The following is a 24,575-nucleotide window of genomic DNA, read 5'->3' as shown; positions in this document are numbered from 1 at the left end:
CTCCAAAGATAAGGAGGATACAAAACCTACAATGTATTCTAGAAGTTGAGGAATATTATGGTAAAAGAATTGAACCAATTTCCCATGCTTTAATGTATACATTTTTCTGACAATAATGTGTCATTACAGAAAACATTTTAATGCCTGAAAAGTATACTTATAAACAAAGGCTATAATATGAACACAAAGTATAAAATAAAGATTAGGACGTTCCAGAAGAGAGGCCATGCTAGGTCAGACAAGGAAACTGTGCTAATTCAGTATCTGTCTCAAACAGCAGATAAAAGCAGATGTCTATTAAATACTCTAAGAACTGGGCCAGCACAGGGCATTACCTGCCCAAAATACTGTTCCCAGCCTCCAGTGATGTGTAGCTCACAAACTACCTGAGTCAAAAATTGTAGATTGAAAAGCTACCTGAATCATCAGTATGCTAGTTACCCAGCTGTAGGTGCCACACTATGTAGAAGCAGTCAATAATGCTCATTTTAACAAGTCGAACATTTTCACAAAAATATATTAGCTAGTCAGATTTCCTCCAAGATATCCAGAGTTTTACTGCATATAATCAGCCTTTTGCTAAAAGGAGCGTGGTAAGCCATTTGGTTAACTATCACAACAAATCATTATTAATAAAGTTCTGCTAAATCCAAACTTTAGATATCTTAACAACTCACCCAAAACTTTTTTCAAGTTCATTAACCTCTAGCATATTTTTTTCTCTAAATACAGGCTGTTAGAGTGGTACTTTCTTCCATCTGTTAAACTACCGTGCTCTGAATTACACAGAAATGTAGCTGAATAAAAAACTGATTCATTGAATCTAATAGTTTAGATGAGGCTATTTTCTTTCCATTTACTCAATGGCAGAATTCTCACAAGGAACAAAGAGTCTACAAGACTTGGATAAACATGCAGACATTCTGTTAAGTGATAAAAATCTGATTTTTTTTCCCCCTCCCAAGTAAAATTTAAACTCACTCAACTTTTTGCTTAAGGACTGAGTACAAGTCCTTGTTTCTGGATATTCACTCTTCGGGGAGGGAGGGAAGTGGGTTAGAAAAAACACACATACAACCAAAACTTTGTAACAGTAAGACAATGTTGTGTGGTAAAAATTCCTGCAGTTACCAAAACTCAAGCTGGAATGAATCATTGGCACATTAATCTTCTGTTGGTTTCTAGAAATGTATACCAAGTAATAAAGTAAGTGGGTTCAGGGGCTAAAGCAATAGATGGAAAAAGCTCTTGGAAAGTCACTAGTCACACAATGCTTGCATTGTATCACATTTCCAGTGAGAAAGTAACTTAAACACCCTCTTCACGCACTTGAGTTTACTCTGTATGTGCAGAGAGTAATATTACCTTTTGATTGTTCAACCTTCAATGAAGCTTAGCATGGTTATGTATACTTATATGTTCCTGGTCACTCTGCTGCAGAAACGTCACGTTATTAATCTGAAAATTCCTATTCCTAAGGGTGTTGCTGTACACTCAAATGACATTTTAAAGTATCTTTGTCCAATCAAGCACACTTACAACAAAAGAGCTCTTCCCGGCTCTTCTGTCCTGCCCAAAAGCATGTAACCACCACAGTACCTCATCACCAGAGCTGAACACTGCCTTTTCTACACACTAGTAATTCACTGTCAACAATTATAGTTCATAACTCAGTCATTCAAATTTCCACTTTTAATATGATTGTGGGCTGCCCATGCAGTCAATGGCAGCAACTATCTATATCAGCTGTGGGGAAGCCTGTGACAAAAAAAAAATAATAGCAGAATGAAATTGGTACTACAGCATGTAATAGGATAAGGGGTACCTGGTGAGGTGCAGTTGGTGTTCAGATTTACTCAGCAGTTCTGTCAGTTTTAGGCACTCCTCTCTGGCTTCTGCCACATCCTGCTGGGCTTGTTCCAAACGCTGTTTGTTTCCATTCAGCTCTAATCCCAGTTTTTCTATTTTCTTAGAAAAATTTAGAACCAAAGAAAGTATATTTAAGAAATGCATGGAAAAACATTTTAAGACAATAAATCTTAATGTGATCACAGCTCATGAAAAAGAACGTGGTTTTGTTTTAGAACAAAAGAAATTCATCAATAAAATCTGCAAAACAAGTAAATTGTAGTATTTGACATTACGTTCTTATGGAAATCCAAAATGCACATCACATTTAAATATATTAATACACAATCAATGCAATTGTCTTCACGGCCTAAGAGATATACACGTAAAATCACTTTCCAGTATCCTCATGTGAACCTTCCATATTTACGTCCACAATTCACCGTATTAAAAACACATAAAGCAGAACAGTGGCCATCTTCAGAAGCTGTTGGATAGAGGATAGCTCACGTTCACTTCGTTTGCTTATCTATGACATAAGCAACAATGCAAGGGAATCAAGTTTTTGTTATATTCTCCTAATACTATGCAAGAGAATAAGGTCATTTTGATTTTATCTTTACTAAAAATAAGTAATTAGTGACTGAATCCTAAACACATCAGCCACTATTAATCCTGTCATATTCATTACATCATTAGTCCTTACAAGTCAACTAAAGCAAGTAAATCTAACTTCGTTAATGAGTATATTAATTTATTCTACATACAATGGCTGTCAAACTTGTATGAGCATATCTAGATTCCAGTAAAGCATACTGGACTCACTACCTCTAACTGAATCATATTGTCATCAATTTAAACATTTTTCGTACATATTCTCAGAAGGAATATGTTTTGCTCTAAGTCCATGTATAGCATACAAGTACCTGTAGGAACGTATTTGTAACATAATACTATACTTTGTCCTAAGGACAGTTTTAAGGAGGGCAATGTAGTACAGAATAAGCTAACAATGTAATTTTTTTAATGTAACTATTCTACACTGACTCCATACATAAATATTTATTCATCGCTGGGACTAGAGGGAACTTACATGTTGTTCAGTCAACTAAACTGTGAAAGGTCATTTGTAGCTCAGAATAAAATTGTTCATGTACAGAGTTAGTGCTGAATAGCTATTATATTTTAAATTCATACCATAACTTATTTTATGAGAGCTTCCTCATGTAGACAAGCCTTAATATGTTCTTCAGTTAATGAAATTATTCATTCAAACAAGAACAAATGAATGTATTTTGGTGCCAATATTTGCACTTGAAGCACCTTCATAATAATCTTGTCTCTGTTCCTCCCAAGAAATGTTAACCTAAATCACTTTAGTATGTCATGATGTTGCAAACACAATTTCTTCATCCAGAAAACGGTTTCACGATGTTCGTTTTTTTCTTATTTAATATTTTTAATTTTTGTAATTACTTAACTGAACACTTTTTCCCCTAAGAGCACTCAACAAAGGCTTACGAAGAAAATTTTGATTAGAATTTGAATGTCACCTTGCTCTATTACACAGACCACCTAACAAATTAAATTGGTAATTCCAAGTTTGAATACAAAGATACTGAAACTATTTGCAAGATCATTAGTACTCTTCACCTCTAAAGAATGTAACAACCTATTACACTGTCAGAATATTTTAAAACCAGGTATGCAAAGATATTCAGCTACATATGCTTTCTCTTTTCACTTACTTCTAGAGACTTCTGCTTACTTAAAATAGAACAACAGAAATCTCAGTGGGTTCTCTGTACTCTATTCTTCTCAACAGCAGCAGTTCATTAACATTATTTCTCCATTCATAGTAAGCTGGGACATGTGTTATTCCCTGTATTTACAAGTTAAAGACAGGGACAGTCTGCAACACTCTTAAAATTTCCTTTAAGAATACACATATTCTATACACCTTTCAGAAAACAAAACCATGAATTAGCTAAAAGTATCAACTAAGTATTTGAAAAAGCACAACTACAGCTGAGAACATAAATACACTCTACAATCACTCTGTCAGGGAAAAGCTTCAGTGAACAGATGGGCTTTACACCATTCCCTCGAGTTAAACAGGCTCAGTCAGGTTTTGACACAGACCTACAGAAGGAAGTAAATTCCAAGCACAAGAACCTCTGGTGAAAATGTTCTGCCTCCATCAGCCAGATGTTTACCCTGCAAGGTTTGAACTCAAAATGCATCCACAGATTTCAGCTGTCATGAAAGTGTAAAAGAAACAATTCTCAATCACTGACAACAGGATCTTTGCATACAGAGACAAATAAATATATCTTAAAATCACAGTATTTAGAGGTCATCGCAACGTGAGTGGTAAGGAAAGTAGGAATTCTAACCAAGAATTCTGGCAACGACTATTGGCAGAAATAGCAGACAACCTCACAAGAAAAGGATGGGAGAGAACTGTCACCCAAGAGGGCATGCTAACAAGAATCTCAGAAACCAGAGGTATCTAATCCAGACATATTTTAGGGATACCACCTAACCTATTTCTCAGACACCAGAAGCAGTTCATTCGAAATAGGAACCTTGTAGAAGACAAATATCATTATGCTGAAAACTCACAGCCCAAGCTCTGAATGCTACTTGTTACTTTGGTTTAGCAACTCAGACAATGGTTTGAAACATACAAAGCCTCTGAACTGGGGACATGTTCATACAATGAAAACAAAACCTTTCCTTCTACTACACACAACCTTAGGCTCAAAAATGTATACACTCTGTCCTGAAATATGTCAAGTCAGGCTCATCATAATATAATCAGAATTCAAAATATAGAAAAATTCAATAACCACCAACTTCTTCATTGTTCCTGCAGGGAACCTTCTCAGAGAGTGTCCTTCCAAAACTACTCTGACTCAAACTAGTTTTTGTGTTACTTTTAGTTCTTAGTTCTTCTCCTGGGAAGCTCCAAGCAGTTCTGTAGCTGCTATCTGGGCCTCAGCGTAATTGTAGGGAGAAACAGAAACAAACCACCAACTAGAGGATTTTGATGACAACTCCGCTTCTCATGCAGCGTTAATTTGATCCCTCAGTGCCTATCACTTGTGATGCAGCTTTTTACAGCATGATCAGATAGAATTTCTTTGAGATACTTAACTTTTCAATGTATGTGAGAGACAAGAGATGGAGCACAGAACTGAAAAAAGACAGATGACAATCTTGCTTTTAAGAAAATCTGAAACAGATTTTCAGTATAACAAGGAACAGAATTATCATAATGTATATGTACAACAAGACTACATTAAGGTTGGAACAGGCAACTTCTGGTGCTTAACTCCCCAACTTTAATATTCTTATTACTTCTGCACATAATTTTAAAAGTATTATTTAATCTGTCTTGCACTGCAGTTGCCTAACTCCCATGAGTATCAACAGGCACTTTTGCCTTTGAAAGATGGCAGCCTAAACCTTATTCTATAGAACTTTTTTTTTTCCTGAGTATTACCACCAAATATGATTTATATTTGAAGTTCTACAGTTTGAAGCATATAGTGCCTTCTATAGTTTCTTGAAACTCTTAGAAGTGTTTTACTTTTCGTTCATTAGTTCATGATGAGTTTACAAATAGCCTTCTGATTTTCACAACGCTTTTTTAGATGAGCACACTGGAGATGCTCATTCAGTGAAATAAATGCAACTTCCTGGAAAACGTATAGTAGCCCTCAAATACTGCATCAACCTTCATATACCCTCTTCATGAATTATCTGAAATTATCTTCACCTAACAATGCTTATGTATGTTGTAAAAACGTACTGTTTAAATAACTAGACATTTCTTTATCTCTACAAAATCTGATAAAATTAAATAATAAAGTAATTTCATTCAAAACAAGCTAAATTAAAGATTAAAATAATTGCCTAATTCTTTTCATACTGATGCTGATTCTATTGTATGCAGAAAAATGGAACTTTAAATTCCAAACTAGCAGATGTTTTTCATAGAATTTTAAATAGCAGCAAAGCTGACAGAAAAGACAAATGCTTTTTTTAAAAAACAAATGAGAATGATTAAGCAGTGATAAAAAACTCACATTCTGAATTAAATGCAAAAACAACTCTAAAAGCCTTTTAACAAATCAAAAATATACTGAAATCAACTGACTTAAAAAGTGATTTATGACATTCACTGTTATACCAGTACTCTTACACATCAGGTAGGAAAACGCACAATATAACTTGAAAAATAAATTTTGCACTAACTATATCATTGCAGAAATTCTGCAGTACAATAGTTCTGGAGGGGAAGGTATTCTCATGAATTTATAATATTTTCTTTTCTTTGTTTCATATTTCATTATCTTAATTTTTATATATTAAAGGGATAGAAAATAGAACCAAGAAATAGAATAACAAAGATAAAGTAACAGAAAGTGATGGATAATTACTATGACTGTTCATGTTTGCAGATACACCCCCAAAAGGCAATCAACATCTGTAAAATCACATACACTTCAGAATAAAACATAATAAAATTTTACAGGTCCCAGTGCTCAGATGCTTAGTTTCACTTACTGAAATAGCCCTTCAAAGCACAGAAATTATTGGTAGTGCACAAGACTGAGGCTAAAATTAAGCTCTTTTTAAGAGTCACCACCAATATGGCCTTTCAAGTACACTTAAATGTGATATATAACAGCAATAGGGAATTTTTGCATTGTCTAACACTAATCGCAATGTTACTTATTTATCTACTAATTAATCAGGGACAGAATGGTCATATGCTACTATAAGCAATTAAACTTTTGTTATTGTTTTTAACTATAAAAAAGAACACGCAGTTTTTACAGCAAGATTTCAAGGTATTCTACTTGGAGGAAAGAAAACTAGTAGCTCACATGCAGCAGGGGTCACTTGCAGCCATTTCTATCCTAATCCGGGTATCAATCAAGCAACTCTCGGATCTGAGCGGTCTCTAAACCTCAGACCTCCCAGGCATGGCCATCTGACATAGCATATTGCACCTGAAGAACTATCCAACTTTGTAAGGAGAGTTAGGGCCATCACGAGGTTAACCCCTGCCAGGTCCCAATAATCTTTTTCTCCCTTTTAAATTCTATGTGAATTGCTTCTGCTTCCTATTCAAACCCGAATGGGGATCCAAAGCAGTTATGAAAGCTAAATCTGTTTTTCAAGGGTAAACCTTTTCAACTGAAGTAAATTCTCAAAAACCACAAAACAACCGCAAATTCTACAAATCATTTAGCCCAAAACAGAAATCCTAAGTTAGGCATGAAATTGAGAACTCATTCATATATTGACGGGAAAGACAACTGACATGAGCAGAAAACAAAACCAGAAGCATCCCCAATAAACACACAGGGTTCTTAGACTGTTAGGAAATGTAATGACACCTGGCAGTACCATGGCACCCTGTGTGCCGTACTAAAGCGCAAAGCTTTAAGACCAGAGCCATCAGCTACACAAAGGTCAGGAGCAACAAATCCTCTGCATCCAAAATGTATGGGAACCAAGAGGCACGGTGCTGCAGTTTGCTACAAAGGAACAAGGGTACTGAAAGGACTAGGAATAGCATGGAGGAGGGATGATCTCAATGCAGGAGGGATGGTCTCAAACATTTTTAAATCCCGTCGAAGCAAACTTTCTATCTGTTAGTTACTTGCAGTCAGGGCAAGAAAAAATTGAAAGACAAGATTCATGTTGCTAAATATATATTTATGAATATGCACACACAATTTTTAAATTAAGCAGTATTCTTACATGGCTGTCCTTGCGCAACTTTTCTTTAAGAGCAACATGGCCCCTGGATATTGTGGATAAGTGCCTTGGAAAACAAGCAAGAGCGAGTGGCTGAAATATGCTGTAGAGGGATTTTACCTCATTATTTCCTTGAAAATATTTGTACTGCAATACTATTTCAGGACCAGAATTTCCAAATCCATGGACAACATTGTTGTACTACAGATCAGCTCAGCAGACACTAGCAGAAAATGATTTTCTACTACAGTGGAACAAGTTTTGTTTTTTTTTTTTTTAAAGGACTGAAGTTGTGGGTGAGGGTACAGGGGAAAATAGGGTGATAGAGAATAGATGGCTTACTCACTGAAAGAAATTTCAGAAAAGGAGGGATGCATATAGAAACAAATGAAGGAGATTACTCCTCCTTCACTATTGAGAAACAGGAGAGGATAAAACTTCTTTCTTTTATCCTTTCAAATATGTCTTTCATATGACTGATGCGGGACTGTCTCTTTTTTTTTGTTTTTTTCTTTCTTGTACAACATTAAGAAAAACTACAAAGTGACAACAGACAAGTGATAGTCAGGGACTTTTACACTCTTTTTCTTCAGAGTAGATAAATGATGGCAAATGGTGACAAAACCACTAGTTTTCTAGTCCTAGAAAAAAAAAATAGAGAAAATAAGCGTTTCTGTAAGTTTAACATATATGCACGCTACACCAAAAGCTGCACAATTCCTATTTCAAGTAACATGTAATGCACATAAATGATTTTCGTGCTCAAAGGGTAAAATTTTATGCACTCAAAGGGTAACACCACACCTGATGATAGAACATGGACCAATGTTACTTGGGGTTACTTGCAGCTATGAGAAATAAAATCCTGATAACTAACGTGGGCTGACAGAGCTCAGCTCACTCCTCTTAGCAGGCCTGCTGCTCTGAGGAAGCAAACTGGTACAGAAAATGTGGAGCGGTATAAAAAGTTCTACTACTGGGAATCCCAGTCCCAGGGATTTTTCTCGTGAAAAGAGGTCAAAGAGTATATTGACGACTGATGATCCTCACTGATCATTGGAGATGGCTGACAGAGGAAAGCAAAGCTATAGCAGCAGCCATACCGTAACTGCAATTAGACATTTCTTTGTTATATACTGCAGGGCTCCATATGAATGTGTTTCCTCAAAAACATTGAGTCTAGTAAGTCTAGATTGTCATAAAAACAATGATGTTCCTCCTGAACAAGTCAGAAAATTATTATCAAAGCAAGCCCTAAAGTAATATTTCACTCCCTCCTCATATACCTATTTTCACATCAGTGCACTGCATGTCAAAAAGAAAGAACGAACGAAAGAAGGAAAAAAGGAAAGAGAACTATATATTAGAAGGAGTTCGGTTATAGTGGAAGGTTATCACAAAATGTTTGTTTTTCTTAAGGCTTTCTTGTCCAAAAGCAATTTTTTTTTCCTGTTACTCTCAAGGCCATTATTCAAGGTCAGACTAGGTATGAAAATAGTATCCTAAGAATTTCAAGCTGTCTGCGTTTTTTTTTTTTTCTCCTCCTCGACAAACAGCACTCAAATTTGCTTATTAACTTAATTTCTTTTAAAAACAGAACTTGCAAAGGATCTTTGTAATTAATGGGGTCACAAAATCTTCAGTATAAAAATGAGCATTCTTCTAACAGTTCTTCTAACTACTGGTGTGTAATCCTAACCCATCTTCAACAGGGTTATCAAATCTTGCAGTTTTATTGAATTTCAAAACATCTGGTGATATTCTAAGTGTCCCAGCTTGTGAAAAGCCTAATCTTTTAAAGCCTGACTCATAGAAGTCTGATATCTGTTCATAAGGCGACATTTCAGGGAATCAGTGTCTTCAGAAGATCCTATTTGTTTTGCATCAGACACGCTCTCAGCATTTCCAGGATATACACCCAAATTCTCGACCTGTTTTATTTCTGATGAAGACAGTCAGTAATCTCTCCATTTATAATGTCTAAATTAGGTTACTATAAATCATGGGTTTATGACAAATGAGATAAACATTCCCAAAATACCTTTTGGCAAAATGCTTTTGGACTGCAATTTTGCCAGATTTTTATTTGTCTGCAGAATTGTCATTCAGTCTATAGTGCATATAGACATCATTTACGTTCTGTCATACAACACATAAATGCAGTCATGTACAGCTCTTTCCATGTGTAGAGGTTGCGCATATCAGTGACTCTAGTATCTCTTTATTTGGGCTCAGAAGCTCATGCACATTATGTACAGACAACTTGTTAAACTCTGAGGAAGGGGAAGTATAGTATGTCTGGAGCTTTTCATTCTGTCACCTACAAGGTACACAGCAGAATTCTGCTACCCCCTGCTTCAAACTACAGTTGGAGAATTTTATAAAGATGGTATTAAAAATGTTTGTTTTTCAGTTTAAGAGCAGAAGCTTCAATTTCTACAAAAAGTATTTTTTCAGTATTCCATGGTAAAAATAAAATTTAAAGGATTGATTTTATGAAGTTGGATTGAACACATCTTGTTGCTTTATTTGAAGGCCCTAACTCCCACTGGTCTCACACCACCACTCAGAACTCTCTAATAAGGAAGATGCCCAAACTGGCAGGGACTATGTAAACCAGTAATACAAACTTCTACATGCTCAAGCTTGGAAAATTTTATAAACCAAATGAAAATGATTTACAGTCAAATAGAAAGCAAATGATTAATAGTAGACTTAATTTTTATTTCTATAATGCAGTGCAGAAAAGAGCAAGTAATGCAAATCTGAGAAAGAAACAACTTCATATTTCCAGAAGAAAAATTTTCTACCAGAAATGCACAAATCATGCCATGCAGTGCTTCCAAATTCACAGAAAAAGTATTACAAAAGTGAAGTCCCTCAGTGTCAAACATGCCACAATTTTTGCTCTGATAACAGCTATTTAGGCTAGGGCGTGACTTTCCTCTGATAAAGCTGTGCTAGTACAACCCCTAGTGTGGACACTGTTTACTGCCATGAAGGCATTACACCCGTGTAACTTATAATACTTCACCTTCTTAGGAAGAACAAGTATTTTATTTCAGCACAGCTACATCCACAACGGGAGAGCTGAGACAGAAAAAGAGAGGGCAGTAGGTTATGCTACTTTATAATCTACTGGGCCAGATGAACAGATGCAGTTTTTGTGTTGAGAAACTGTGGTATATGCCTTCCCCCTCCCTCCTCCGGCCCAAATCCTAACGTTAATCAGGATCATGATGGATGATATCACAAAATACCTATTCAATTTAAATGGTAGCATTGATCATTGCTTCTTTATCTTAAGATATAAATATATCAAATGTTAGTAACAGGTAGTCTTACCAAAGTGCTAATATTTGAAATTAGTCCCAGTTGAGTAATAAATATAGAAAAGTACACATTAAGAAAAAAACAGCACAAAAGACCAAATATATAATTTCCTTTAATTTTCCTAAAGGATACAAATTCATTTTCAAAGAAATTTATAGATAAACTAAAGATGATACTTATCTGATCATTCCAAATTGTACATATGGGAATTTATGACTGTTCTGACACACCTGGATAACATTAATCCTTTTTAGGAAGTCATTACCTATCAACTAAAGTACAGCTTGAAAACTAAAATTTATCTGTGTAATTAAAAAAAATACAATCACATCAAGAAACAGGAAACATATTCAATGTATCAAAAGTGAACTTGAAAAATGTATTTTTCTTTTTAAACAGTAAATGCATAGTGACACTGTTTATACACTATTGTCTCTCTACTTTTAAAAAATAAATACGTATTTATTATGAACAGATGGTGGCCAAGGAAGGTATCAACTCTGTGTCTTAGCCAGAAGGTCAGGTCATGGCTGAGAGACCAAAGAACAATTACTGTTTGCTATTTGCTGCCATATAAGCTGAAACATTTTAGGGTTTTCTTTAAATACAAAACTAAATGTGATTAAGCTGTTTTCATTTCATTTATAGGAAATGATTTGCAATAACTAAACTTTTTTTTTTTTTTTAAGCAAAGTTAGTGAATGATACTAAAAAAACAACTCATTTTGGTTACCTTTTAACATAATATTATTTAATAGGTATTAATATTAGTAATACCTACACAGAACTTTCTTGACTATTAGAGTCGCAGCTATAAACCAGCTGCTAGATACTGAGCCTAAGTATTTTAAAAATAGTTTGTTTTCCTTCCCCCCCCCCCTTCTTTTAAAAAGGAACCAACAATCATATGTGAACTACATAATTACTTCAGATAATTACTGAATTACTCTAATAATCTTTACTGATAGGGAGTCCCCCTCCCATCATTTTACTTTAATTATATCAAATTATAAATTACCACATTTTGGTGTATTCATTCCCACACTGAATAAAATACCAGTATGTCGATACATGAGGTTAAAATATTTTGTTAAATTTTGCAATTTGCTCAGAAGGCAATCCTGAAGCAAGTTGAAGAACAGGATTTAAAATCCATGATACTTCTTCAAATATCTTATTAAACACATCCTGTTTTATTTGTATGCCAAGATTATGCCAACTCTCTTATCTGTGATATCTGTCAAGACACAGACGACAAGCCTGCTTTTTTTTTTTTTTTTTTTAAAGTGTCCTTAGGCCTAAAGGATGCAGGAGGAAAAAAAAATCAAAACAAACAAAAAAAGAAAACAAAAGGCTTTGGAAGGCCCCTGTTTTTCTAGGCTGTATGATTTTTCTTTACATATTTAAGAATTATTTTATCTAGTAGACTTTGCTTTTTGATTTTAGGTACCTTATGATTATAATTTGAATTAATATTGTCTGTAGTCCAAGCTCACACTTTAGTATACTTACTGTTTCAGTAAACTTACTGTCCTATGCACAGATTTGGGGTAACTGGTGGATAAAGTATAATTTTGGAAATACTGCTTTTACTACATATTTTCGTACACAAGATCTGATTTGTTCACTTATTTGCAAGAAAAAAATATATTTAACATCTGTTGGATGGACTGCTCTAACTACAAAATCCATATAAAAATTATGTTTCTGTGCATCTTATACATTCCTCTGTGCATTCAGAAGACATTCACTCTCATGTGAAAAATCACAGCTTATGAAGAAATAACTACAAGTTTGAATACCTAGAGAAAAAATGGACAGAACCTCAACAAAAAGGGCACTTCAAAAGACACGGAGTATACCAATTCAAGCTGTTTACCAAGTTTGTTGCACATAATCCTAATAACCCTTCTTATTGCAAGGGATGTTTTCTCACAGTCTACCTGTAAAGAATATACTGCTTTTTTTTCCCTGTTTGTTTAACACACAGTTTTAGATAATCAACAACCAATGTCTACTGGAATTTTTAGTTGCCTTTTTTTTTCCCCTAAAAGGGCTTTTTTTTAAAAAAATATTTTGTTTGTGTTTTTGTTTAAAAAACAAAAACAAAAAAACAACAACAAAACAACTTTTTCATGAAGCCTTGCATTTGTTATCCTTGAATCTTTAAAGAAACTGGAAGAGATTTTTTTCCCCCTTCGTATAGTTAGGTTATACTTGGACTTCTTACTGTTTTGTCACGCTATATGTATACCTAATTACATGTGGATTTATTTGTGAGAAAAAAGGTGTATAAACATATGTATACAGTATATACAATTCAAGTACATTGTATGAATTCATATGATAGAGTAATTCTATATGAAAACATGGGATGAGTACTATGTAAAACTGAACATACTAGGGCTGAAAACAAGAATAAGATAACCAAGAGGTATTTATTTAACAGTAACAGCTGGCTCATTGCCATTAATTTAGAAACCATTTAACAGTAATAAATGACCACTATTAGAAAAACGAATCATTCCAACTTCCAAAATAACCCTATTTAGGCTTCTAATAACTGCAAAGTTATAGCAGTATCATCTCTTACCTGGTCCTTAATTTCAAGCTCCCTTATAGTTTTTGTTCTGTACTCTCTGAGCTCCTTTTCTGCCTCATCCTTCTTCATTTTGGTTTGATTCAACTGATAGCGCATTTCTCCACACACCTGTTAGATTATACAGACAACATGATCTGTAGCTTGAAGAACCCATAGCCCAAGGTTTGCAATTAGATCTTTTGGTGCCCTCTAGAGGCCATTTAAATGCAACGTATTTCAATTTACAGATATTTTAAGACTACATATGGTAAATGTTTTTATATAAAGGTGGATCTGAATTCTCTATATAGTGATTAACTTTGAAATATGCAGTGCCTTCTAGATTCAATTATATTTGGATCAAGATTTTGCTAACTATAAATATTTATATTGTAAATATATGTGCTACTAAACACTGTTAAACTACTGTTGCTTCCATATTCTTCTCCCATTCTTTTTAAAATCCCAAGAAAGTCTATGTCAACACTTTCAAAACCTAGAAGTAAAAGATCTAGCACACTCCTATATAAGGGTATAGTTTCTTGTCTTGCCAACTCTTCACTGTTAAGAAAGAAAATGTTTAGATGTTAATACAATAATTTTCAAAGTTGGATCAGAACACTATAGACTTACTACAAAATGAAAATAAATTATTTTCAAATTGCCTGTATCATGTGTGCATGGGCCAGAAGAAAGGGATCAAAGCAACATTTAAAGGCTTTGTGGAAGTGATCTTAAATGTCAAGTACTCTGTGCTGCTGAGATGTTCAACATCTTATCCCTCTTCTTATTTTTTTTCTTGTTTTTTAATGCCTGAAGACAGCTCAACTTTGAAGAGCCTGAGGGAGATAGCCCAATCCCTCCCACAAAACTACTGCTGTACAGGGCTATTGCTCTCCTATTTCCCTAAATTTAAATAGAAGCCATTAAAAATCTTATCTGCTTGACATGGAGAAGGACAGGGGATAAGCTGTCTGCTTTTTATCCTGTGCAATCACTTCTAATTTGTGCCTATTCATTTCACCTTAACATGAAACAAACATATGCAAGATTGCCATCCCTCACATTCCCCAATGAAAACACAAATGTGTTTACTTGCAGCTACTCTCAGAGAACTTTATTTCAAACTCACCCTGTTTGCTTGCCCTGTTCATACTTCCAGACTTGCTTCCTAAATATGCACATTTTTAGTTTGCTGCTAGTCCACTGTACTTCTCAGCAACCTCCTCTCACACATTCTACAGTCTAAATTCATTTTTAATTTTCAGTCTCTCTTAACATTTCACGCCCCCCCCCAAAAAAATAGAAGGAAAAGTAAATATGCACAGGGCAAACAAATAACCTTATAGAGAAAACAAACAAAACCAACTGTTATAACTACAAGGAAGCATCACCTACAAATTAAAAGCACTAGAGGGCAGAGGAATAATTTTCTTGGAGGAGAGCTTGTGAATTTAGCCCCAGTGCAAATAATGGAAAGTAGCAAATACTCTGAAGACTGTGAATGTTCTGAAGTGTTTTTTTTTTCTTTATTTATCTTTTAATACTGAAATATGATATGCAACTGAAAAATCCTAAAATGCAGCTACATAGATTGCCAGCCCCATCTAAGTCCTTCTTTCTTTATATTAAGAGTGAACAAGATGTAGTATGTCCCTTTCTCCAAGGGAAATAAAAAAAAAAATACAGCCATCCTTGCCTTTGTCTCTGGACATGGTACAAATTGAGAAACACAGAAAAATCAGCAGATGGTGCTGTCCTAATAACTGATTCTTCAGCCTCCTAGTAGTTCATAACAAAGGTAGAAAAAAAAAATAAAAAAATCTCACCCCAAACATTTTTTCCCCCGGACTTCTAGTACATGCAGGGGAAAGAAGCATTTCAGATATAACTCAAAAGGAAAAACATTGCCATTATTAAAAACAGTAAATATTAATCTGAATTTGGATGAGTCAGAGCCATAAGGGGATTTAAATGTCACACAACCAGTGCAAACTGTCATAGCAAAGTACCTAGCCCCAATAGCTCAGTTATTAGAACTTTCCTCCAGGACGTGTGAAAATTCTCACATGAGCACACGGTCATGAACACCCTTTTCCAGTTCCTCAGGACAGTGCAGTGAAAATATAGCATTGATTATTGTAAAGTAGCCTATTCAGCTTTGTATCACTAAACTCAAGCAAGGACTGGAACCAGTGTCACCTCTCCCTGGAAATTGCTTCAAATTACTGTTATAATAGTTCCTTCAAACCAGTGGATATTCATATACATCACTTATAACTTCTTACCTCCTTCCTTAGCTCCCTCCATGGATGGCTACAGCCACCCATGAGCCCAGTCTGGAAAAATCAAAACTCTTATGTTTCAGAAGTGGTAAAACAAACTGTTTTGACATTCTTAAAATGCTCTTGTTTGTTTGTTTCTCAGCTGAATTTGAATCAAGTTTTCTAACTCATTTGGTTGGCTTTTTGCTGTAAATTTTCTACATTACTTCCTTCCACCTATTTCTACCAGTAGGGGCAGCTAAGGAAGATAAGAGTGCTGAAAACTCTCCAGAAGGGGAGGCCTAGAGAATGAATCGCTCCCCAGAATCCTGCAACTAACTGCTAGGTAGGTAGGATTGGCTCTAGGATTACTGGGCAGCCACAAAGACACTTCAAAGGCTAACAAATTTTCATTTGCAGTTTGTCAATTTTATAAAAATTTAGCATCCCCTCATAGTCATGAAGTTAAATTTATTTCTATAAAAAGTGACTGACAAAACTAAGCTAATAAAAAATAACTACTGCAATAATATATCATCCTTCAGCATAAGTTTTAGAAAAAACATTTGCAGTCCTTCTCACGTTATGACATGCATTAAGGCTCTAATTGGTTGAGAAACATGCAAAATAACACACCCTAAAGTGATATATGTATATAGACAGATCTTATACACTTTTTTTGTTTTTTTAAAGTGTATTCATATATATATATATATATATATATATAAACAGAAGGAATATATGGATTTTAAACTATAATACTTAACTGGAAGAAAGATTTCTTTGTGAAATGCTTACCATCAACGTTACTGAATAAAACAGCATACCATATAGCATTTTGTACAGGAAAAATACTTGAACAATAGTAATTTACTGCTGCTCCCTTTAACACTGCATAACCCAGAGGTAGAAATTACAGGACAGGGTTGAATACTGTGGTGTCTCATTCACAACTAATGCAATTTTAAAATGAAACACTGGATTGCAATTTTAAATAAGATTTACATATTCCATGAGAAAGTAAGCACAGTTTTTGGATCACAAGGTGACTTGACAGACTTCTCTCTTTACTTGTAAAACTGTCTCTGGAGTCTTCAGATGAAGTTGATATTTATCACATGCTCTTTACCAATACATAGGAAAATGGAGAAAAAAATCTCATCTTTCAAGTTACAACAACAAGGAAAAGCAAGCTCAAGACTCATTTGTAAACATGCCTACCTTATTCATCTCCGTTTCATGAGATGCAAGTTGATGTTGTGATTCTTCTAACTGGTTAGCCAGAGAGTTCTTTTCCCTTGTAATTCTCTCTACCCGAGCCTCTAACATGGCAACATTCTCAGACATGGCTGTCACCTGCAAAATGCCCAAGAACACTACAGTAATGAAATTCAAGCAGCTACAGATCAAAACGCTGTTAGACTTCCTCCTTGAAAGGAACTGTAGCTATGTAGCAAAACAATATGTAACAATAGGTTCATTATTTTGCATTAATCCCAAACAATAATAAATTAAATTTATTAATTTACAGATTAATTTTTTAATTAACCAGAATAGTCTCCAGGACTTGTTGGTACAGGAAAAGTGTCAGAAGCAGCTGGCTGCATTACTCTTGCAGCTGTAGGAGTACCATTTAACACCTTCTTATCAATCCTTAAGTAGGATTAATTTCAATCAAATCATGTTCCCCCAGCTATCTCTTGCACCAGTAAAAAGAAAACTGCCATTGCAATGACATCTTAAATTAATTCCAAGTTCAGTTAATATTTCAGCACTGTAACTCAACGCATAATGTTGTACAAGAAGCATACTGAAATCTTATGTTAAAAATTCTAATTAATTCAGATCAAATTTTGCTGAATGGTAGAAAAAAAGTAACAATAAAACAGAGACAGTGACCCTTCAGCTATTTAGCCCTGAAGCTTACTAATAAAAGTGGAAATAATGGTATCTGACAGTTCTAGGTTAACTTAAAGGAATTCAAAGCCAAACCTAGAGGATTATATATTCATAACTATTTTTCACTCATTATACATCCACCTGATTTGTGGATCACACCAATTCGCCTCCTCAAACAAATAACTTCTTAGAGCAAGTGATAAAATTTCACATGGAGAGTGACTTGATGCGTAATACACTATTTCTACCATTTCATTTTCCTGAAGCATAAACACTAGTTAAATCATACGTAGACTTAAATCATAAATATAGATCAAAGATTTGTAGAAAGTCATCCCAGATCATCCTTAATTACCAAGAATGACATCATCATATTTTCACTATGTGTCATTTAATATAAGTGTATGATTTAAAAAAAAAAAAAAAAGAAAGAAAAAAAGAAAAGACTAGAACTCCAGAGCTGGGATTAGTTTCAGTAAAACAGCACCAGGTGTGACGAAATACAAAGTGATATGGAGACACAGCGTGAATTATTCTACTAATACAAAGTACAACGTGCTTGTCTAGTAGGCTGTATTTTAGAGTGTATACTCTGCTCTGAAGTAAATCTACATGGCATAAAACAGATAATTTCCAATAGATAATGACTTGAACAAACAACTGCTTAATGATAGCTCACTGTGTTCAGTGCAATATTTTTTCTTTTTAATTTCCATTTGTTCTGCCAACAGAGTTCTGATGATTGATTACAGCAGCTCACTTATTAAAAATATCATATATCCCTTAATCCTTATTACTGTACTTAATTCCTGTTTTAACATCTGGAATTGGAGTCTAAGGCTGCAACTTCCTATCTCATACTACCAGAAATACAACCATATCATCTCAGTTCTCTATGTTAGAAGCTTTCTAGTCAGGTCACAAGCAAAACCACTACTGAAGAAGCTCCTCATTTTTAAACACTTCAGTGGTTTACCTTGTTCAGCCCGAGTTCTGTTTTATAAACTTTATGGCTTATTTCTAAAAGGAGATATAGAAAAGAAAAAAGAAGAAGCCTATAGCCAGATGAGAAAGTCACCATATTGTTTCCACACCTCCACCAGAAAATGGTTGAAGATGCTGCAAAACAAATACACCTCACAGGTTTACTGCTCTAAGCATTAAGTTTCCTCTGTATATACCAGTGGGCAGAAAAAACTTGTGTTTTATATTCACATTACACTAGGATATAGAAGACTAAAACAAGGTTAGCAAGACTCTGTTGTAATGGTTGGTCACAATATAAATGATCAGAGATTCCGTTTCAAAAAGTTAAATAAAAAAAAGATTCCAACACATTTCTGCAGATGGGCAAATCAAACATTAATAAGACTGCTCTGAAAAATACCATATTAGAATGTTATTATGATATTGTAACATTAATAGATCATGTAAGTTCGAAGTAGCAAAGAGTCCTAACTTTGACATGTGCTAAATACTGAATTTTTGACTCTACAACCTAAATAACATTATTTGTAGGAAGCTAGAAACAAACCTTGCTTTAGAGTAGTAATATAAGTGACTTGCTGGCTTCTCAAATCCAAAACCGGAACAAAAATTAAAGACATGCAAACAATAAGTTTAGAGAAAGCTTGCTCTCCTTGCTATAAACAGATAGGAAAGAAACACTCTCATACCATTGCTGCCAAGTCCTCCCTTTCTTTCTTCATTTCTTCCCGCAGTGCTTCTTTTTCATCAGTCCTCTTATTTAACTGGGCAGCTAACTCCTTTTCAAGACGATTTTTCTGGCGTTCCATCTCACTTTTCAGTTGCTCACATTGGACTAAAGCCTTAAAAAAATAAAAAAGGTAACACAAAGCAAACAAGTTTAAAACAAGTATTAAACAAGTACTTTTTAAGTGAAAGAAACCTAACATAACTGTGATATGTATCTAATGATTACAGAGAAACCAATTCGCTATTAGAAAGGATTTTTTTTTTTTAAAGATACTTACTACAATGTTTATACATATCCTACTGTGTCAACATCTAAAATAGGCCTAACAAATTGAAAACACGTACATTTGTACGTATATACATGCCCTACTGTAATTTGTAAATTCAAAATTAATTTAGAAGTCAGGGCAAAGATGAAAGCATTTTTAGTGTATATTTTCCAAATAACTAGCTGTTTTTCTACAACCACAATGATTATTTGTTTTATATGTAAAATTCCTGAAAGCACATCTCTAGAACCAGCCTCTAATACCCGACTCCTTGCAAACACTGGAAACCTGTGGTTACTGCTTAACTGCACAGCTGAAGGAAAACTTAAACTACACATTTCTACTTGTTCTCCCCCAGAGGGAAAGTACTGGGTGCAGAAGGCTAGAGAAGAAGCCTATAAGATTTAAGAAAAGCTAAAGAAAATCTGGTAAGACACAGGTTATATATGTGTCTCATGTGAAGTGTGTAATTTTTATTTGCCTGAACTGGATTATTGAAAGAAAAGCAAGTTTATACTTAATAGGCACAACAGACGCTCTCTTCTAAAGAAGTTAAGAGAAAAAAAAATAAAATAGATTTCATTTCACCGATAGAAGTAAAATAGTATATTCTGAATATATCCAATATATATACACACTGAAATAGTGTATCCTACTTGAAGGAGGCTAAAGTAACCCATGTTTAGGAATACTACCTTATTACCCTTTATTTTCAAACTTGTTCTTTTTTCAAAGTGCTTATTTTTCTTTTACTCAAAGCCAGTCTCTGGTACTCAGTTTCCTTGAGTATTGGGCTGTTCACAAGGGAAACAGATCAGATCATCCCACATACCTGGTGACCGGACGAGGGGGAATGGGCTGAAGTTGTGCCAGGGGAGGCTTAGGTTGGATATTAGGAAAAAATTCTTTACTGAAAGGCATTGGAATGGGCTGCCCAGGGTAGTGGTTGCATCACCATCCCTGGAGGTCTTTAAAAGACGTTTACATGTAGAGTTCAGGGAAACAGCTTAGTGGAGGACTATTAGCGTTAGGTCAGAGATTGAACTAAGTGATCTTGGAGGTCTCTTCCAACCTAGACGATTCTGTGATTATTTTTAGAGGATAATCCAAGAATCTCCGTTAGTTAATGTCAATTCTGCAGGACCCTTTTCAATGTTTTTTTTCCCCATCAGCAAAGTCTACCTTGGAAAGGCAATCCCTCTGTTATTGCTTTGAATCTTTTTTTCTTGTTGCTTTTGAAAATGTAACATCAGCATTAGTTAATAATTGTATGCTTAAGATTGCTGTAGCTTGGTAGACATGCAAAACACAGTTCTTGCAACTCTAGAATAAATGTGTATTTTGTTTGCTCTGCTGTTTTGACTACATAATGAGTATTTCAAACAATTATTTTTCTATGAAGTCTAAGTTGGAAAATACTTCTGGATTTGCTTCAGTTATGGAAGTTTAGCCTTTCTAGATCTCCTCCTGATTCTAAGCAACAGAGAAGAGACCACAAATTACAGGGACGACCAAAAGACAGAAAAAAATAGTGCATTTTAAGTGAGAAGCACCTGAGGTGCTATCAACAGGATGGTGGAACTGTAACACACTGGGCTTTCCCCCTCACTTTTCTCATGTGGGCTGTTCTAATAGATTCTATGACACTTACAAAACAAATATACAAACAAACAGCACTTCACCTTAAAAGTGGAATAGGACTGTGAAAATAAGGGACAGTTTGTACTTAATAAGAGAAATAACAGTACTTTTGAAAAGCTAAATTAATATAGCAGAACTAAAAGATTTCTCTCTTCCTGTTCCGTCATATTACTACAGTTTTTGAGCCTAGAAAAACAGACTACTGCTCTGTCTTATACACAGATGTAATACTTCATATTTCCTTGCTGCAGGGAAGAGATGGCCTATAGAGACCATATGGAGCTGCTTTCTTTTTTATGTCAGAAGTAGTATAGGTACAAAGACCCATTTCATTGAAGGTTCTTTGTTTCAGTAAGCCATTTCTAACATAAGCTACCCTGAGTAAGATAATAGGGATTTTCTTTTTGAATATTACAAAGACCTCCAACAGCTACTGAAAAACAAACAGGAAGATCTGCTACTCTTATTCTATTACATAGATGAAAAGTATTTGGTACAGTTTTAAAGAAGAATAAGTGAATAATGGTTGTATGAGACAACTTTGCCTGCCCAAAGAAAACTACTTAGCAATTGAAAAATGTAACCCCTCAGGACAAGGTGAGACAGGTGATTACTGGAGAGCAGTGGGTTCAAAAGGATTCTCTCCCTGAGTAAAAAACATGGAGCTATAATACTCAAGTTTAATAAGTATATAGCATTTCTAACTCTTATTATATTTTCTACCACTGCTCACAGTTAAAGACATTCCCCCATGCACAAACTGGATAGCTAGTAACAAACACTGCTGATATAATTGTTCTATTGACCAAATAAGCAATTTTGTTCACTATTAAAAACAACAGCATTTCATTAAGAGAACAACACAAAAAGCCCCACCTCTCAATTCCATAGTAATTCACTAATAACACAGTAGATGTCACTAAAAATCAAGGAAATAATTTAGGTCACAATTAGTTGATTATATATACAGCAGCTAGGTCTAACATAAGCACTAGATAAGCACTGGATTTATCACTATTATTTTCACAGTTCCAAAAGGTTCACACAGGTAGCATTCACACAGCACTTCTCATCTTTGAAGTGTTACATTAGCTAATCAGTTCTTGCACTGCACTCATCTGAGGTAAAAAGAGTTGTCTGTAAGCATTTCAAGTACTCTTTCCAGAGCAGCTCATAAATACGATATAAGAATTACCTTTCCATGTGTCATGAATACCTCTGAAAATTCTAATCATTCAATTTTTATCCTCTAGTTGTGAAACTACATAAGAATTTAAATAATCGCCTAAGACTACAATACAACCCACGGTGTTGGATGACAACTTAAGAATCCAAATAGAGTTCCTGTTATTGCTCATAAGTATTCACACAACACAGTTCTTTTAAATCTACTACATCAGTGATAAAGGTCTTACGCATGTATTCTCTCATTAGCATGAAAACTAATTAACATTTGTAGTAGTTCCAAATACTCAAAAGCTCTCATCTTTTTGATAAATTTACCTTTGTTTTTTCGAGATTGGCTTCTTCTGCCATTTGTACAGCTTGTTTAACTTGCTCATAAGCATTGGATTCTCTTTGCTGCATCTCTTTCATGTTTCGTCTCACTGAAACAAGGGCATCCATCAAGTCATCTCTTTCTCTGTATATAAAGAAAGTGAGACTTCTTTCATGTCTTCCCACAAGGGGGGTAAAAACAGGTATATCAAAGATAAGATGTTAACATAAAAGAAACAAAGGTGAAAAGCAAAGCAAGACTAGAACTACCATGGGTTAAGCATGAAAGACAGAATATTGCTAGGTACTGAGAATACTCAGCAGATACTAAAAATATCAATTGCTTGCTGATCGGTCCTTCACTTCAGAATTACTGACTGTTAGTGAAACTGATGGTAAAGACAGAGCTCAAGTCATACACATATTGAAGCTGAATAACACTGAAGTTGGCACCGCATAATAGGAATCCATGTTAAAAAAAAAAGTTTCTAAAATATCAAAGTTATATGAAATTACCCTGTAAATGTAAAATAGAAAGAAAAAATATATATTTAGGGTCAACAAGTAATTCAGATCACTAAATATATCAAGCCAAATCAGCAGCCCTTTGCTGCAAACTGGAACTGAAGAATAAGACTCCTGCATTCTACATCCCTCCACAACTTCTTGAACTAAGAAATAACTGAGAGACTGAGACCTGTACCAAATGGAGTAGCATAATCAGTAAGAGCGTAATACTTAACTTCACCTGTTCATTATTTTGACATGAAGTCTTTTCAAATAGAGTATCATTGTCTCCATTTATGTGAGGTACAACTAAATTCTGACTGAAAATCATTGCTGTTTTGTGCATGCATCTGCTGGATGGAATGGTAAAATAGTTGTGTGTGTTCATTTTAACATTTAGACAAACTACTTAGTCCCTTTGAAAATCCCTACTGCAATATATTTGTCTTTAATAAATCTTAGATCACAAAGATGTAGATTTCAGATTTTCCTGACACTGAAATGATGGTGTAAGAGGGAGAAAAAAAGTTAGCTGAAATCTTTTGTTTCAAACCACCCTATAACACAAGGTGACAAAAATGTACTAGTTAATAGCTTGTTCAGATTTTCCACATGTTCTGTGACAAATAAATTACCGTATCTTATAGATTTCATACAACATTACATATATATATAGCCTGTATCACTGTTTACTTAATCATTTAAATAAAAGCTACAATTTAAAAATGGCTGCTGCAAATAATTTCTCTTATTCAAAGGAAATCACCCAAATTAGTTAGCAGTACATCCTATCCCAAACCCCAGACCTATTAAACAAGTACAAGGAAAAAAGGGATCACAATGGTAATGTATTCTAGATGTCCCTGGTAATAAAACTGCAACATAGTTGTGTAAGAAAAATTTCTAACTATAGAAAAATAAGGAACTTATCAATCAAAATATACGGACTTCCATAACATTTGTCCTGACAGAGCGAAGGGTTTTCCTGTATAATAAGTGCAGAAAACAAAGACTATTAACAGCACCACACCTTGCTGTTTCCCAACATAATTACATGACTAATATTATTTTGCACTCAGAATAAGCAGAAAAACTACATGGATTTCAGAGTAGTTCTGAGCTAGTCATATTCTGCCATCAATTTAGCATTACAATTTGAATTTGGGACTCCATTGTCCTGTAAATGCACATCTTTATGAATGCAACCAAACACATTAGGACTTCTGTGGTTTAACATAAATA

At 34.6% G+C, this 24,575-nt stretch overlaps 1 protein-coding gene across 11 annotated transcripts in view; it reads right to left on the bottom strand.

The window, feature by feature from the left end:
- Positions 1-24,575, bottom strand: part of SDCCAG8 (SHH signaling and ciliogenesis regulator SDCCAG8) — a 108,548-nt gene that overhangs the window by 66,511 nt on the left and 17,462 nt on the right. For 8 of the 11 annotated variants that reach the window (XR_011808142.1, XR_011808141.1, XM_027453843.3 and 5 more), the window contains 5 exons: positions 22,833-22,971; positions 19,380-19,532; positions 17,026-17,160; positions 13,553-13,669; positions 1,826-1,968 (listed from right to left, as the gene is read on the bottom strand). Coding sequence is in view for 9 of the 11 variants with exons in the window: in XM_027453843.3 (XP_027309644.3) it covers positions 1,826-1,968; positions 13,553-13,669; positions 17,026-17,160; positions 19,380-19,532; positions 22,833-22,971 (687 nt within the window). In the remaining 2 variants the exon portion in view is untranslated. Of the gene's footprint in view, positions 1-1,131; positions 1,182-1,825; positions 1,969-13,552; positions 13,670-17,025; positions 17,161-19,379; positions 19,533-22,832; positions 22,972-24,575 lie in introns of all 11 variants that reach the window. The other 3 variants (XM_072035637.1, XM_072035636.1, XM_072035634.1) reach the window with 2 other exon arrangements.

Source organism: Anas platyrhynchos, chromosome 3 (assembly GCF_047663525.1).
Source record: "Anas platyrhynchos isolate ZD024472 breed Pekin duck chromosome 3, IASCAAS_PekinDuck_T2T, whole genome shotgun sequence".
Taxonomy (NCBI): domain Eukaryota; kingdom Metazoa; phylum Chordata; class Aves; order Anseriformes; family Anatidae; genus Anas; species Anas platyrhynchos.
The sequence above is the reverse complement of the archived record's forward strand: the minus strand, read 5'-3'. Positions and strand labels throughout refer to the sequence as shown.